The 15,406-nt window shown below is 27.3% G+C and overlaps 1 protein-coding gene across 2 annotated transcripts in view; it reads right to left on the bottom strand.

Annotated features, from left to right (window-relative positions):
- Positions 1-346: 346 nt before the first annotated feature.
- LOC136081802 (ribonuclease kappa-like) overlaps positions 347-15,406 on the bottom strand; it is a 34,706-nt gene continuing 19,646 nt past the window's right edge. The window contains exons 2-5 of one of the 2 annotated variants that reach the window (XM_065799969.1): positions 14,742-14,826; positions 13,470-13,558; positions 5,268-5,370; positions 347-463 (exon numbers count right to left, since the gene is read on the bottom strand). In XM_065799969.1, the coding sequence (XP_065656041.1) occupies positions 5,277-5,370; positions 13,470-13,558; positions 14,742-14,813 (255 nt within the window). In that variant the 5' untranslated portion in view covers positions 14,814-14,826 and the 3' untranslated portion in view covers positions 347-463; positions 5,268-5,276. The remainder of the gene's footprint in view (positions 464-5,267; positions 5,371-13,469; positions 13,559-14,741; positions 14,827-15,406) is intronic. The other variant, XM_065799970.1, reaches the window with a different exon arrangement.

The raw sequence follows: 15,406 nt of genomic DNA, 5'->3' as shown, positions 1-15,406 counted from the left end.
TACCTATCGCTTTGCTTTCGTCATTTATAAAAACTAATAGCTTTTAAACAATGCGTTAAACCATTTATTAAGACGTCCTTGATATAACCAACCCAAAACGTTAACTGGGATTTAAAGGATTCAGCATCCTTGAGAGCAAAAGAATTCACCAGGCGTTTATAAGATTTCTAAACAAATTCGCACAACTCTAGTGTAAGTAACTTTAAAAAAAATCTCATAATGCGTAAGACAAGTTTTGTAAATATTTAAGTTAAAAGAGATACTTCTTTAGATACTTCTGATTATCTTTAAACCCCGATACATTAGCTCAATCATAAGAAAAAAAAAAGCATAAAAACAACACAAATTATACAAAAAAATTAGTAACTAAAAATCCATTTATACTACATAAACTAAAATATTTTTTTTATACAAGTAAATTACGGTTGCTAAGTGATGTAACGAATGTAAAACTTCCAGTTATCTAAAATTAAAATTAAAATCTATTTATCTAACAGTTATTAAAAAAATAACAAAATTTAAAAACTTTAATTCCCCTTACCACAAACGTGAAAGAAAATAATTTAAAAATTATGACCATATAAAATTTATACCACCCTCATCAAATCAAAAATGGTTATACCATATACGGTCAAAATTTTCATCATTCATAAGAAAATATTGTACGAAATAATAATAATAAAAATTTTTTTACTGAAGGGTGTAGGACAAAAAAAATTAAATTAATAAGCAATACCATTGGATAGCTTTAATTTAGTTTAACAGCATCAATTAATATGCGAACTATTAATAATCTTTATAAGGAATATGACATCTATTACAGACAATTTACTAGAATTGCCTGTAATAGATGTCATATTCCTTATAAAGATTATTCTTGCCGTAGAACAAAATCTGACATTATAATGACATACAAAATTATACACAACTTTGTCGATCTACTTTTTTCTGAGTTTTTTACATTTGCACTTTCTCACTATATGTTATGCCCCAAAATTTATTCGACGTAATATATGTAATAACGACACCCAGCGATTTTTTTTTCTGCAAAAAAAAATTATTAAGATATGGAACTCAGTCACCTTATCTTTGTTTAAATCAAATTTAAAAAAGTACAATATACATCACAACTATCCATTAAGTGTTTTGTTAATATATGGGAAAAGAAATTGGTTTTAATTAGCATAATCTGTACAACTTTTTTTTGCTGAACGTTTCATTCAAAATTTCTTTTATTTTACTTTTATGTGTACTTTTAAAATACGTTTTTAAAGTAATTTTCATTATTTGAAATTTGCTACTTTGATTATTAGTCAACAGTTTATTGAATTTAACACAAAGGTAATAATAATTTTGTTCACTAACGGGTGATAACTAAAAATCCGGACAAAGTTAAAGTTAATTTTGCTTCGTGTTAAAATAAGTATACATAATAATTAAAATATATTTATTTAGCTCACATATTCTTTTTTTAGAAAATCATAAAAAGTATTTGAATCAATCATTTAAAAATGAAGGTGAACCAAAAAAACAAAGATGAACAGCAGAAACGTGTGTATGAGTTTTATTTGGAAAATATAAATCTCGGCAAAACATACACAGTAAAGCATTTTCTTGCTAAAAATATTCCAAGAACTACCATTTATGACATAATAAAACGCGCTGAAAACAAATTTGGACATGAAAGAAAGCCTGGAAGTGGTCGTATAGCTAAAAAATTGCCAAAAAGTAAGGTTTCTAAGCTTAAAACCATGTTTGACCATCAAGATGGTATTTCACAAAGGCAAATAGCTCGTAAATTCAGTATTTCGCAACCGTATGTGAATAAAATACTCAGAAATCAATCTGCTATCAAATGTTACAAAAAGCAAAAGATTCCGAAGCGAGATGAGCAAATGATGCTAAGAATTCGAACATGCTGCAGTCGGCTTTACCAAAATTACCGTGACTTTGAATGGATCATTGATGATGAATGGTATTTTACTTTAAATCACAGTTCGATAAATGGAAATGCTAAGTTACTACTCCAGTGATAATTTATTCCACCGAATGTAAAATACAGCCAAAAAGAGAAGTTTCCAGAAAAAATAATGGTCTGGATCGCTATTTCGGCCAAAGGTACCTCAAAACCATATTTTCGAGAATCTAGCAACGCTATCAACCAGTTTATTTACTTAGAGCATTGTGTTTAAAAGAGACTTATCCCGTTTATAGAAGAGCATCATTTAAAATGATAATTTTGTGTTCTGGCCAGACCTTGCATCTGCTCATTTAAAGGCTAAAAATATTGAAATTGTACCAAAAAAAGATAATCCGACAAATTTACCCGAATGCAGGCCCATTGAAAATATTTGGTCAATATTGAAAGGTCTCGTGTATAAGAATAATTGGCAAGCAAGAAAACTTTCACAACTTAAAGAAAGAATTAAGTATTGTTTGACCAAAGTTGATCCTAATGTTATCCAAGAAACAGTTAGTCGCACCAAGAGTTTGATTGATAGTGTCAGACGAAATGAAGTGAATGAATCAAATTGAATATTATATTGAATAAATTAAATATTTCTCTATAAAATACTTTTTTTACTTTTATAAAACATTAAAAAACAAGGAAGTTATGGTCCTTCAAACTTTGTCCGGAATTTTAGTTATCACCCATCAATAACATTACAAAAGATAAATTCATAATATTTCATCTTAACTGTAAATTGGCAATTTTCAACTTATCTTAAGAGTTTTGAGCAGTTGTATTGTTATGCTTATTATGATAATAATGTATATTATGATAATAAATAATGAACCTCCCCCCCCCTCCCTATGCATAACCTCCCCTAAATTTACTTTTTAAGAAATTTAAGAATTATAAACGTTATTTGTTTAAAATTTTTAATGACAACAGATTTTTTAAAATAAAAATTAAAATTTGTAGATAATTTTCCTTTAACTTTAAATAGTACGACAAAAAATAAATTATGGGTATTAGGATTAATATTGTGTAAATCATTGTAATTTGACATTAGTAATGTTAAATTAAAATTACCGTAAAATGCATTGCAATAAAAATAATAAATTATAAAAACAAGTGTTTAAAGTTTCGTTGAAAGTTGTTCATAGTTTTATTGAAGGTTGTTGTTTGAAATATTAGAAATTATTGCTTGTTTTTCACATCAAGCATCCTACCATTGTGAGCATCTCTCCATATCCAAAAGTTACACAACTGCATTAATGAATTAGATCTTGCTTCTCATTACAGACTTGTCACTACAACAAATTGTTTTCTAAGATTTCTAAGTAGTTTTTTTTTCACTTTTAAAGACCTTGACATATTATATTGGAGCTTGGACTGATATATATTTATTGATATATTATATTGGAACTTGGACTGGTATTTATTTATTTATTTATTTTCATTTTCATTTATTTATTTTCATTTTCAAGGAGCTTTCACTGACATATGGATCTTTTTTATTCCAACTGAAACAAATTATTAAAAAAAATTGTTGCAATAATAATTAACAATCATCATTCATATTTTAAAAATCTGGAAAACATTTTGCAAAAACAAATCTGAAATTTTACAGTTGTCTTAATTTAGTTTTAAGCTGATGGTTTCTCGATATTTTTGAAACTTTGCTTATTTTTTGTATGAGTAATAACTGAAAAAGTTGAAAATAAATATATTGCAAAAGTATATATATAAATTTGTATGAAAAAAAAAATGACTGAATAAAATGACTGAAAAAGTTAAAAAACATATACATATATATTGCAAAAGTATATATTTAAACTTGTATTTATGGAAAACTGCTTTGAAATCCGGAAAAACTATTAGTTGAAAGAAATATCTGAAATTTTAGATATATCCAGAAAAAGATAATCCCAGAATTAAAACTGAAAAGAAATGCATTTAGTTAATACATTCAAAGGATACAAAGAAATGCATTTAGTTGATACATTCAGGATCTATACTCCAACAAAAAAGAATGGTAGAGATAAGGAGGGCAAAAGATAAAAAATATCAAACTCGGAGATAATTTGGCAGAAAAAAAAAAAAAAAATCAACCCATAAAGATAGAGAAAATTTGCACAAACTTATGGTTATTCTAGACTAACCATGCAATTCTTAAATACAACAAATAAGTGAATTTTGAATGATGAATTTTGGTGCTGAGCCACTAAAGTAAAAAATTTGACTTTATTCTATTTCCAAATTTTATATACTGAAATTTATAATCTATTTAAATATTAGATCTAATAGTAGACTCTTGGTCCTAATAATAGATAGAGAAAATATAAATTTTGTTCTGCCTGCAACATTTATACATTTATAGTACAACATTTATGTGCCTAAGTAGTCCAGTTTTTTGTCGATTTCTGAAAATCAATTTAATCACCTTTTGAAAATCCACTCTCCAATTTATCTAAAATTTAGTAATAACAATATTATTTTTAATGTTGTATATAAGTTATAGAGCTATGTACAAAAATATAATAGATTTTTTGACTTGACTAAAGAAAAAAAAATACTCTTATTTACAAATCCCTTTTATTTTGCCACACTCCACTTTAGGAGTTTTTAAACAATGGCTTTAAAACAATGGTTTTAAAACAAGCAAAGAACTTGAACTTTCCTTTGATACCTTTTTAACAAAGGATTCAGAATCCTTTATAAAAAAGGTATCATATAAAATTTTTATCAGATTTAGAATCTCCATAAAAATTTTCACAAAACATACCTCTTCCTGTTTTTCAAAAGCTTTTTTTTTTTACAAACACTGCAAAGTTTGTATATCATTTTAAATTTGTTTTTATTTTTAATAAAACTTATTAAATTTTTAATTAGCTTTTATTTTGCTTCTTAGTGTTTCAAATTTTTTCATAATAATACATGCTCATAAAATTAAGCAAAATAAATATGCATGGAAAAATGCAAGTATAAATAATACAAGTATTATTATATATTAGTAAGTATAAATAAAATATAAGTATTATTATATATTAGTAAGTATAAATAATATATAAGTATAAAATAATATATGCGAGAAAAGAAGTATAAAATAATATATGAGAGAAAAGAAAATTATTAATACAAACAATATACAAAAACAAAAGCATGTGCATTTAATTAACAAAAAATAAAAAAATTTTCAGTAAAATAATTTACCATATACTTATGGTAACAAAGTAAACTTCTTATTTTTAATAAAAAAATAATGTGATTAAAACATGATTGAAATACCTTATAAATTATTATAGTATAATTGAAATACCTTATAAACTTAAAACCTTGTGTATCCTTTTGAAATTGCCCATTTCTGATAACAACACAATATAAGTACTGCTCCATAGATTCCAGCTGCTATAAAACAATTCCTAAAAAATCAAAACATTTATCAATTTTTAACATGTACAAACACGTATATTAAAGGGATCCCAAACTGTCGAGACATATTTTGTTCATAATAAAAAGAATGGTTAAAAAAAAAACATTTCAGGTAAATTTTTTTGATTGAAATAAAAGAACAAATACAAACAAAAAAAACCCAACTTTTTATTTTAGTCAAAGCTTGCTTTCTCTGTTTTGTAGTAGGCCAAATAACTTTCATAATATATGCCACAGACTTGATGATTTATTATATCTACAGACTTGATGATTTATTCAAGTTTATTTTATTCCTAAGAGTTTTAGTACATTATATCATTGACTTTTTTGTTGTTGTTTAAAAAACTGATTTTTTAGACAAACAAAAAAATCAATGATGTCATGTACTAAAACTCATAGGAATAAAATGAGCTTGAATAAATTATTAAGTGCGTATTGTGGCATATATTATGAAGACTATTTGACCTACTACAAAACAGAGAGGGCAAGCTTTGACTAAAATAAAAAGTTGGCTTTCCTTGGTATGTATTTATTCTTTTGTTTCAATCAAAAAAAATTCAGCCGAAACATTTTTTTTATCATTCAGTGACCATGAGGAAGTTTATTTAAAGGCATTGCTCAATGAAGGTGCATGTTAAATGTAAAAAGTAATTTCAGATTCAGGAATTTCACTCTTTTTTAACTTAAGAGGTTGATTGCTAAATAAATATCAAATGTTTACATGACTTAGGAATGGGAAATCCAAAAATAGAAATCTAAGTGTTCTAAAAAGAATTTCTAAGTGCTAACTGGTATAAATACTCACATTTATACCAGTTCGCACTTGTGCCAGAATTTTGCAAAAGTGCGCCAAAAGAATTTGCAAACATTGGTATAAGCGCAAACTGGCATAAGTGCGCCATCCAAAATTGCAAATATTAACATAAGTGCAAAGTAGCATTTCGCATTTATGCCAATGTTAACAAATTCTTTTTGCGCACTTACACCAGTTCGCATTTATGTCCATTCGCACTTATGCCAGTTTTTGCAACTGCTTTGCACTTATGCCAGTTCACACTTATGTAAGTTTGCACATACGCCATTCGCACTTATTAAATTTGCGCTTATTTAGTTGTCCCATCAAGAGACATCAAAGGATACCATAGGGTAATTCCATATGAAATCATCTTAAAAAAAATATTTTCGACACCTTTACGTAAGAATTTATTCATTCTTACCTTACTTGCAGTCCATATTAAAAAACTAATAACTGTGAAAATTTTAGTTACAAATACACATGGGGTCCAGAGATATCGACAGTTTAAATAATGCTGACTCAGCATTTTAGTGATTATCTGGAGCGACTACAAAGCAACTTTGACATATAGTATCTTCATAATGGCTTGGGAAAATTTCCTAAAATTGGGTACCCCAATAGATTTTTACTTGCGGAATCCAAAAAGAGCACCCTCAAGACTCAATTGTCTCAGGAAATGTCTTGTTTATCCAATTTTGTTCAAAATTATGGACTTGAAAATTCATGATTTTTGGAGGTAAAATGAAGGCTGTGGCCCGAATAAAGTTTAATTGTATATCATTATTTTATCTTAGGTCTACTAAAAAAAGTTAGGTTCATCAATTGTCTCTCTAATACTTGGTCAAAATTTGCATTTAAAAATTGCGTATTTTTAGAAAAATTTAAATTTTGTAACGAAAGCAATTGAAATGTTTTTTAGAACATTTATTTGAATAAAACATCAAATAGTGTTATTTATTGATTAGTTTAGGACGTTTATAGTCATAGGCCAAGGGAGGGCCAGGGGACCTCTGACCAATTCTGCCCTCCCCTCCCCCCAATCTCAATTTAATAAAATTCAATTTAAAGTTTTTTTTTAGTTTAAGTTTGAGAAACAATTTTTAATCATTATTTCAATTCAAATCAGTGAATGCTCACCTCTTATTATATCAAAAACAAGCAAATGTTTTGTTCTTTTTGAAGGTTTTACTTTCCTTGTTTGTATTTTTATAAAGAATGATTGTGAATTTTATTGTTTTTGTATTTTTTTAGCAGGTAATATTATAAATAATAATCATATTTAATATGGAGAAATGTGACATTGGAAAAAATCTTAACATTCATTGCCACAAAACTGGATTTTCTAGAAAACAAGGTTTTGTTCAATTCAAAGATCTTTCTTGTGAAAAACAAGAAGTAATAATATGGCGAGCAAATTTAAAGGAAAAATAATGTTCAATAAGAGTTATATGTTGTTATCATGAGCAATTCTATGGAAAATATTTTGAGAGAAAAATTACAAAGTGTTGCAATCCTTTTGGAACACACATGGAAAGTAAAAAAATTGCTATAAAAGGTAATCTAACATTAGTTACAACAGAATTAATATGGAAATTAAAATAAAAGAAAAACATTTTATTATTTATAAAAATTTTAAATTTTTAGTTAATTTAAAAACTTAAAACTAAATTTGTTTCTTAGGTAATATAAAGATTTCCCTAGACTTGGCGAAATTTTTGCAACAAAATAATGTTTATGTAACCCCAGGTTGGAAATTCTGTAGTAAATGTTACAAAAAAGCAGTAGAAACAGACGGAGATCTAAATTCACAGGAGGAATGGGAATCAAATTAAAAAAGAAAAAAATTAAGTTAGATACCACTATAGAATTGCTTGGAATTTCACCAGTCAAACTAAAAAGTTTTTCGAAATACAGCAAATTGCCTGCAGCAAAACAAAAGTTTGAGAACACTATTGACAGAGTTGCAAAAATGGTCTCATTAGCATATAACGTTAAAGAAACTTCTTTAACAACAGAAGTGGTAATTGTAAGAAGTGGTAAGTGGTACAACAGAAGTGGTAAGTGGTAAAGAATGCGGTAGTGGTGTAGTGGTAGTGCGCTCGCTTCATAAGGGAAAGGTTCCGAGTTCGATCCCCACCACGTCCCTGGTAGTACCGCGCTCAACTTGCTTCTCCGCGCAGCGGCCTTGTTCGTCAAGGTTTGTGTTTCGGAGTTATAGAGTTGAGAGAGGGTTATAACCACAATTAAGTAGCCTCCTCATCTGTAGTGGCCTTCTGGGCCTTGGGGAGGTGAAATAACAAAAAAAAAAAAAAAAAAAAAAAAGTAAAAAGCCCTATTTCAAACAACAGCATTAACAATGACTATGATCTAGACATTTTAATGTATGAAATAAAAAAAAAAATTTCAGGGACTGACTCTTATCGCCATAAGGTGCAAATGTTAACACTCGCACCAAAATCATGGGCATGTACAAAGATATCAAGCTACTTTGAAGTGTCTGAGTATCTTGTTCGAACTGCAAGATAAGTTAAAAATGAGCATGGAATTCTATCATTGCCAGAAAAAAAAATTGGAAACCCACTTTCACCAGAAACAGTTAATTTAGTGATTAACTTTTATCAAAGTGATGAATTTTCGAGAATGATGCTAGGAAAAAAAGATTTTTTAAGTGTTAGGAAAAACCAACATGTTCAAAAAAGATTATTGCTACTCAATCTTAATGAATTACATGTTGCATTTAAAAAAGACTACCCTAACATCAAAGTCAGTTTGTCAAAGTTTTGTACTCTTAAACCTAAATGGTGTATTACAACTAATGCGTCAGGTACTCATAATGTATTTGTATGCAAACATCACCAAAATACTAAATTTCTCATTGATGCCATTAGGTGGAATAAAAGTTATAAAGATTTCATGGCATTGATTGTTTGTTCGCTTGAAAATGCAGAATGTATGTTGCATCGATGTAACCAATGCCCTGGTATTGAAGCATTAAAAAGTTTTTTAGTGCAGGAGTTTATGGACCATGAGCTCGAAGATGTAGCATTCAAGAAATGACAGAGTACCGATCGTACAACACTACTATTACAATCATTGCCACTAGATGAATTTAATGATTTATTATGTGACAGCATTGACAACCTTACCACTCATTCATATATTGCAAAAACACAAAGTAGATACTTAAAAATCTGTAAAGAAAATCTTAACCAAAACGAATGCTTAATTTTAGGAGATTTTGCTGAAAATTATCAATATGTTGTTCAGGATGAGGTTGAAAGTTATCACTGGAGTTAAAGTCAATGTTCACTTTTTACGATTGTACTTTATTTTATAGAGAAAAAAGTTCTCAAACACAAATCTTTTTGTTACCTTTCAGAAGATGTTAATCATGACACAGGATTTATTTACAAGACTCAGGAAGATATAACTAGATATATCAAAGAAAATCTACCTGATGTATCAAGTGTGAAATACTTTACCGATGGTTTTGCAGCACAATTTAAAAATTTGAAAAACTTCATCAATCTTTGTCATCACAGTAAAGACTTTGATTTCAATGCTGAATGGGTATTTTTTGCCACCAGCCATGGTAAATCCCCCTGTGATGGTATTGGTGGGTCTGTTAAAAGAGTAGGATGTCAAGAAAGTCTAAAACAAATAACTACTGGGCAGATTTTAGATGTTAATTTAATGTACCACTTTTGTAAAGCCAAGATAAATGGAATTTGTTTTAAATTATTTTCTAAACATGAAATCAACCTAACACGAGCACAATTAGAAAAAAGATATTTAGGTGGAAGAACAGTTCCTGGTACAAGCACATATCATCATTTTATTCCAATTGCTTGAAACACTATAAGTTATAAAAAAACAAGTATTGATACATGTATTGAAATTTTAATATCATTCCAAAAAGCAAACATAAAGAAATTTCATTTAACACTAAAAAAATGGATTATATTGCATGTTTTTATGACGGATTTTGGTGGGTAGGGATTGCTGAAGATGTAAGTGAGCTTGATATAAAAGTCAGATTCATGCATCCACATGGACCAGGTAAAAACTTCTTTTGGCCAATGAGAAATGACAAGTGTTGGGTGCTCAATTATGAAATTATCTACTTTCTACACCCACAACAATATCAGGTCGTACGTACAACATATCTGATTTAGATTTAGAGGATATAAACAGTTGGTTACAAAAAAAAAAAAAATACATTTAAAATTATTTTAAATGTATTTTTTTTTTTTTTTTTTGTAACCAAATCTGACTTTTCTTTTTTTACTTTCCATGTGTGTGATTTTTTCCAATGTCACATTTCTCGATATTAAATATGTTTATTATGGACTGCAAGTAGGTAAATATGAATAAATTCTGAGACGTAAGGGTGTCATGGTCTGGATGATTTCATATGGAATTACCCCATAAACATCAAGATATCAAATGATGCCATAGACATCAAGTGATATCACACAATGCCATAGACATCAAGTGATTTCACACAATGCCATAGACATCAAGAAATATTAAACAATTATGCAAACAACTGTTATAACAGCACAAGCAAAAGAATTTTTTTGCACCATGAATTAGCTACAGTAGATAATTAATGCTTTTGAACTGTGCAATAATAGAAAAACATCAACAATATGCTAAAAAACTTGACAAAATTATTTTGCAGCACCAGGCTTGGTCCGGAAGCTGGAGCGATCGCTCTCGATAACTGACCATGGGAATAATATTTAGTTGCAAAAAACTAGCCAGATTTTTTAGTCATTTTTTGAGAACATTTTGAGAACAAAAAAAAAAGCATTAGAAAGATTAACAGGACCAATGAGAGAAAATAACAAAAAAAACTAGAAAAAGAATATAACTTTTAACGCGAAAAAACTTAAAGCAAAATAAATTAAATATTTTTGAAACATTGCTCTTTCATAATTTTTTTATAAAATTAAGCAACATTTTTAATATAAAGTAACATCTTACGACTGCTTGGAAACAAATGTACTTTTATTTATTAAAGAGTTTAATATAATTTTCATTTATATACTCGTGTCTTTTTTCCAGTGCTGGATTAACCCCAGTTGGGGTTAAAGGTGACTATAGCCCTGGACCCTGCAATGTTAGGGGCCCCAAAATGGTCAAGACTTTTTTATTTAATCATTTTTATGCTGTGGCACATAAAAAGGCCTCCAATATAAAAATAGCCCCCAGTCCCAAAAAGTCTAACTCTTACAAGATTCTAATTGAACTAACGCTAGCTTTAGTTTTATTTAAGCTAAATTATTTTATTAATTAAAAAGTTAATTTTTTTAATAACAATTTTATGTTTCGCGTGAAAATTTTAACATATTTGAAACAATTCTTCTTAGTAAGATGAACAAATCAAATAATTAAATCATTAAGCTACTGTAGAAATTAAATTAATTAGATAGAAATCAACTAAAAAGGTTAAAAATACTTAATGAAGAGGAAGCGGAACTGCTTCACATTATCGCTGATATATATATATATATATATATATATATATATATATATATATATATATATATATATATATATATATATATATATAGCGCGAGTTACTTTGTATACATGTTTGTGTTTAGTAACCAGAAACCTCTTTTATGTTTATGTCATAATTAGTTTTATTAACTTCGATGATTATTAACTATTTCATTGAAAACACAATTATTGTTAAAAGTCTTTTTGTTTACAAAATAAATCGTTTAAAATTGCTTTAAAAGATTACACTAGAATAAAAAACAGATACACAAAATTACATTTACATAAAAAATACATACTTTTTAAATAAAAAATGAGAATATGCTAATAAAAATCAATAATATATAATAAACTTTCAAAAATTTTGACAATTTAAAAAATTTATATTTAAACCATTTATTTTTGTAAACAAATATTAGTTTAAAAGATTTATGTCTGATATTTTTATTTTTGTTTGATAGCATATTCTTAAAACAATATAGGCAAAAAAACATCTAAACTCAACAAATTTCGAATAATACAATTTTTAAAATAATTAAACAGAAAACTCTAGAACTTTACTTCGCTTAGTCAGGGTATTTTTTGAACCAATAGAATTAGTTTGTTCGTAGATTTAGCGGGTTTTCTAGTGTTCGCGAATATTCTTTTTATTCTTCCGCACCAAGATGTTTTGAGAACATTCAAGCTTATGTATGTTTGCATGTATGTCGGTAAAACAAAAATTTTTTGTTTTACGGACATACATAAACTTAAATGTTCTCAAAACGACTACAAAACCTGGCCAGATTTCCGTGGTCAATAATCGAGAGCGATCGTTCCCGCTTCCCAACCAAGCCTGCAGCACATTAATGTTTTACTTAATTTGCTCAGCTTGAAAAAACCTACTTAAAAAACATTTAATGGAAACCCTACCCCACCTGCGAATCTTGATATAGCTGTCTGATAACCATTTCTTCGAATCAAAAGACAATTCCTTTCTTTCACAGAACCTGAATGCTGTCAATTTTTTAAAAACAAAATGAATATAATCACTATCATTAAATCAGAATCAAATTAAAATCAGCCTTAAAAATGCTTAATGAAACAGTTTCACTCTTGAGTAAACCAATATAAAAATAAAGTTCTGGAAACAATTCAATTTATACCAATTTAAATAAAATGGTATAAATTGGTATAAATATCACAACTGAGCTTATAAAATGTAATAAATATCAAAACTTATGACATTAATCGTAATAGGCAATAATTTATAATAATTGATTTTAGAGATAAATTGAATGCAGACATCTCTTAACTAATGTAACAGGCTCCACAAAATTCTCCTAGCTGCATAAAATTAGACGCAAGTTTGTTTTTTTATTTAAGTATTAAAGAAAATTAAAACTGTTTTCAAAACTAATCAACTTGAAAATTAAAAAAAAACTCACTTTCAATTCAAGACTATATTTATTTAATATATATTTTAGGACATAAGTAAGTTAACAATTAAAAAAACAATTTTTATGTCTTAATTTTTATTTAGACTTAAGTCTAAATAAAAATTTTAGTTTTGCATACTTTATTAAAAAAAAAAAAGTTGATTAATCACCAATTATATTTAGCTTGAATATTGACATTATAGATATATATATCAACAAAATAGATTTTATAAAGAATAGTGATATGATATCAATATAACAAAAGACAACATACATTCATAGGTATGCTATTGGTGTTACAATCAGTCATTGTATAATAACTGCATCTTGTTGAAATTTAAAAAAAAATTATAATAAAATAAATTACTTAGAAGCTTGGCTGTAACCATCTTCAGTACTTGGTATATCTTCAATTAAAGCTACTGACTCAATGTTGAAAAAGATACCCATTAAAATCTTTAAACAAAAACAAAACATTTTATCAATTTAGATAATGGACAGACACTTGTTTATTAAAAAAAGTTAAATTATAAAATAATATAAAAGTGAACAATCAAAGTTAATGTCAAAATAAGTACTTATCGATAATAATTACAGGCCTTGTTAAGAAGCGCTACGCAGCTCGCATTTTGCTTGCGAAAAGGCGATTTGCCTACGCGTTCAGCAGTTTTGCGCTACGCAAAAACTTATATCTTTTAGAATATTTAAATTATCTTTTGATTACCGTTAACGTGGCGTTTATTCAGAAGAAATAAAGTCGTAAGTAAAAGCATTTAACCGCAATTGTAAAATAATAGATTTTTTTGTTAAAGAAACAGTTTGTTTCATTTTTTTTTTTGTTATTAAAAATTAGTTAAAAAAAAAAAGTGTTTTAAGTTTTATCTTAAGGAATTAAATATATAAATTCCTTTTAAATATAAAAATTATTTTTAGTCATAATAAGTTTAAAAAATGCACGATTTATTTTGATGTAAATATTTTATTAATAAGATATTTTGTTTACGAATATGTTATCGGTAACTGATAACAAAAAAAAACTTTATTGTTTAAAAACATTATTAAAAAGAGTTCACAAATTAAATAAGAAAAAATGTATTAACAGTTAATAAAATAACCAAAAACCAAATATAAAATCATAAGAAAATAAACAAACATTTTACGTTTCATGAAAAAAATATTTTTTTCAAAATAAAATTTAGTTCATATTTGAAAAAAATAATAAAAATGATTTTTTTAATAAGAACTTAGATTTTATTTGTAACTTTTGTTATAGTGAGAAAAAAACAAACTGTTTGTATGATTTTTAACGCGTTAATAAAATAACTTTAATTACAATGCGGTACTTGAAAAGACGCTAGTGACGCAATATAACTTCTAACGATGCAAAATATATTTGCTGAGTTGAGTTACTTAGAAATGCGCTACGCGTTTTCGCTACGCAGCGAAATCTCGTAACAAGGCCTGTAATTACGAAAATTATTATCAGATAAGTGAACAATAAAATTTAATATCAGTTCAAAAGTAAATTACAAAATAAAACCTTAAGTAATATAGTTGATACTCAATAAAGTAATAAAGCAGAAAGAATATCTGCCATGATATGTAGGAAAACCAATAAAGTTAAAAAAAAAACACATACCAACATAATTATTCCCCAAATGCTTAAAACAAAACAGCAATTGGAAAGTTTTGGCCCACAAATATGAATCATGTTGCTTTAGACCCTAGTTACAACAAAATAAATTATAACTACTTATAATTAAAATAAACTATAATTTAACATAGGTAAAACTATTAATTTAAATTATTGTTTACTCATAAAAAAAGTTAATGTTTACTCTTAGATTCTCATGAGAACTAGTAAACGACCGGGATTGATATTTGACCGGGGCAGGGTTTGATAAAATATAGCTGGGGCCGGGTTTGTGACCGGGGCTGCAGAAACATTTATACATCCTAAAGTATATTTTTTTAATTCAAAATTCATGTTACATTTTATATATATATATGCATATATAAATGTCATCATCATCATCATCATCATCATCATCATCATCATCATCATCATCATCATCATCATCATCATCATCATCATCATCATCATCATCAACACCATCATCATCATCATCATCATCATCATCATCATCATCATCATCATCATCATCATCATCATCATCATCATCATCATCATCATCATCATCATCATCATCATCATCATCATCATCATCATCATCATCATCATCATCATCTTCTAAAGTGGCTCAAGCTTGGCAGATAAAGCAGGTCTAATTTATTATTATTATT

Source organism: Hydra vulgaris, chromosome 06, assembly GCF_038396675.1.
Source record: "Hydra vulgaris chromosome 06, alternate assembly HydraT2T_AEP".
Classification (NCBI taxonomy): Eukaryota; Metazoa; Cnidaria; class Hydrozoa; order Anthoathecata; family Hydridae; genus Hydra; species Hydra vulgaris.
This window is presented reverse-complemented; position numbering and strand designations above follow the sequence as displayed.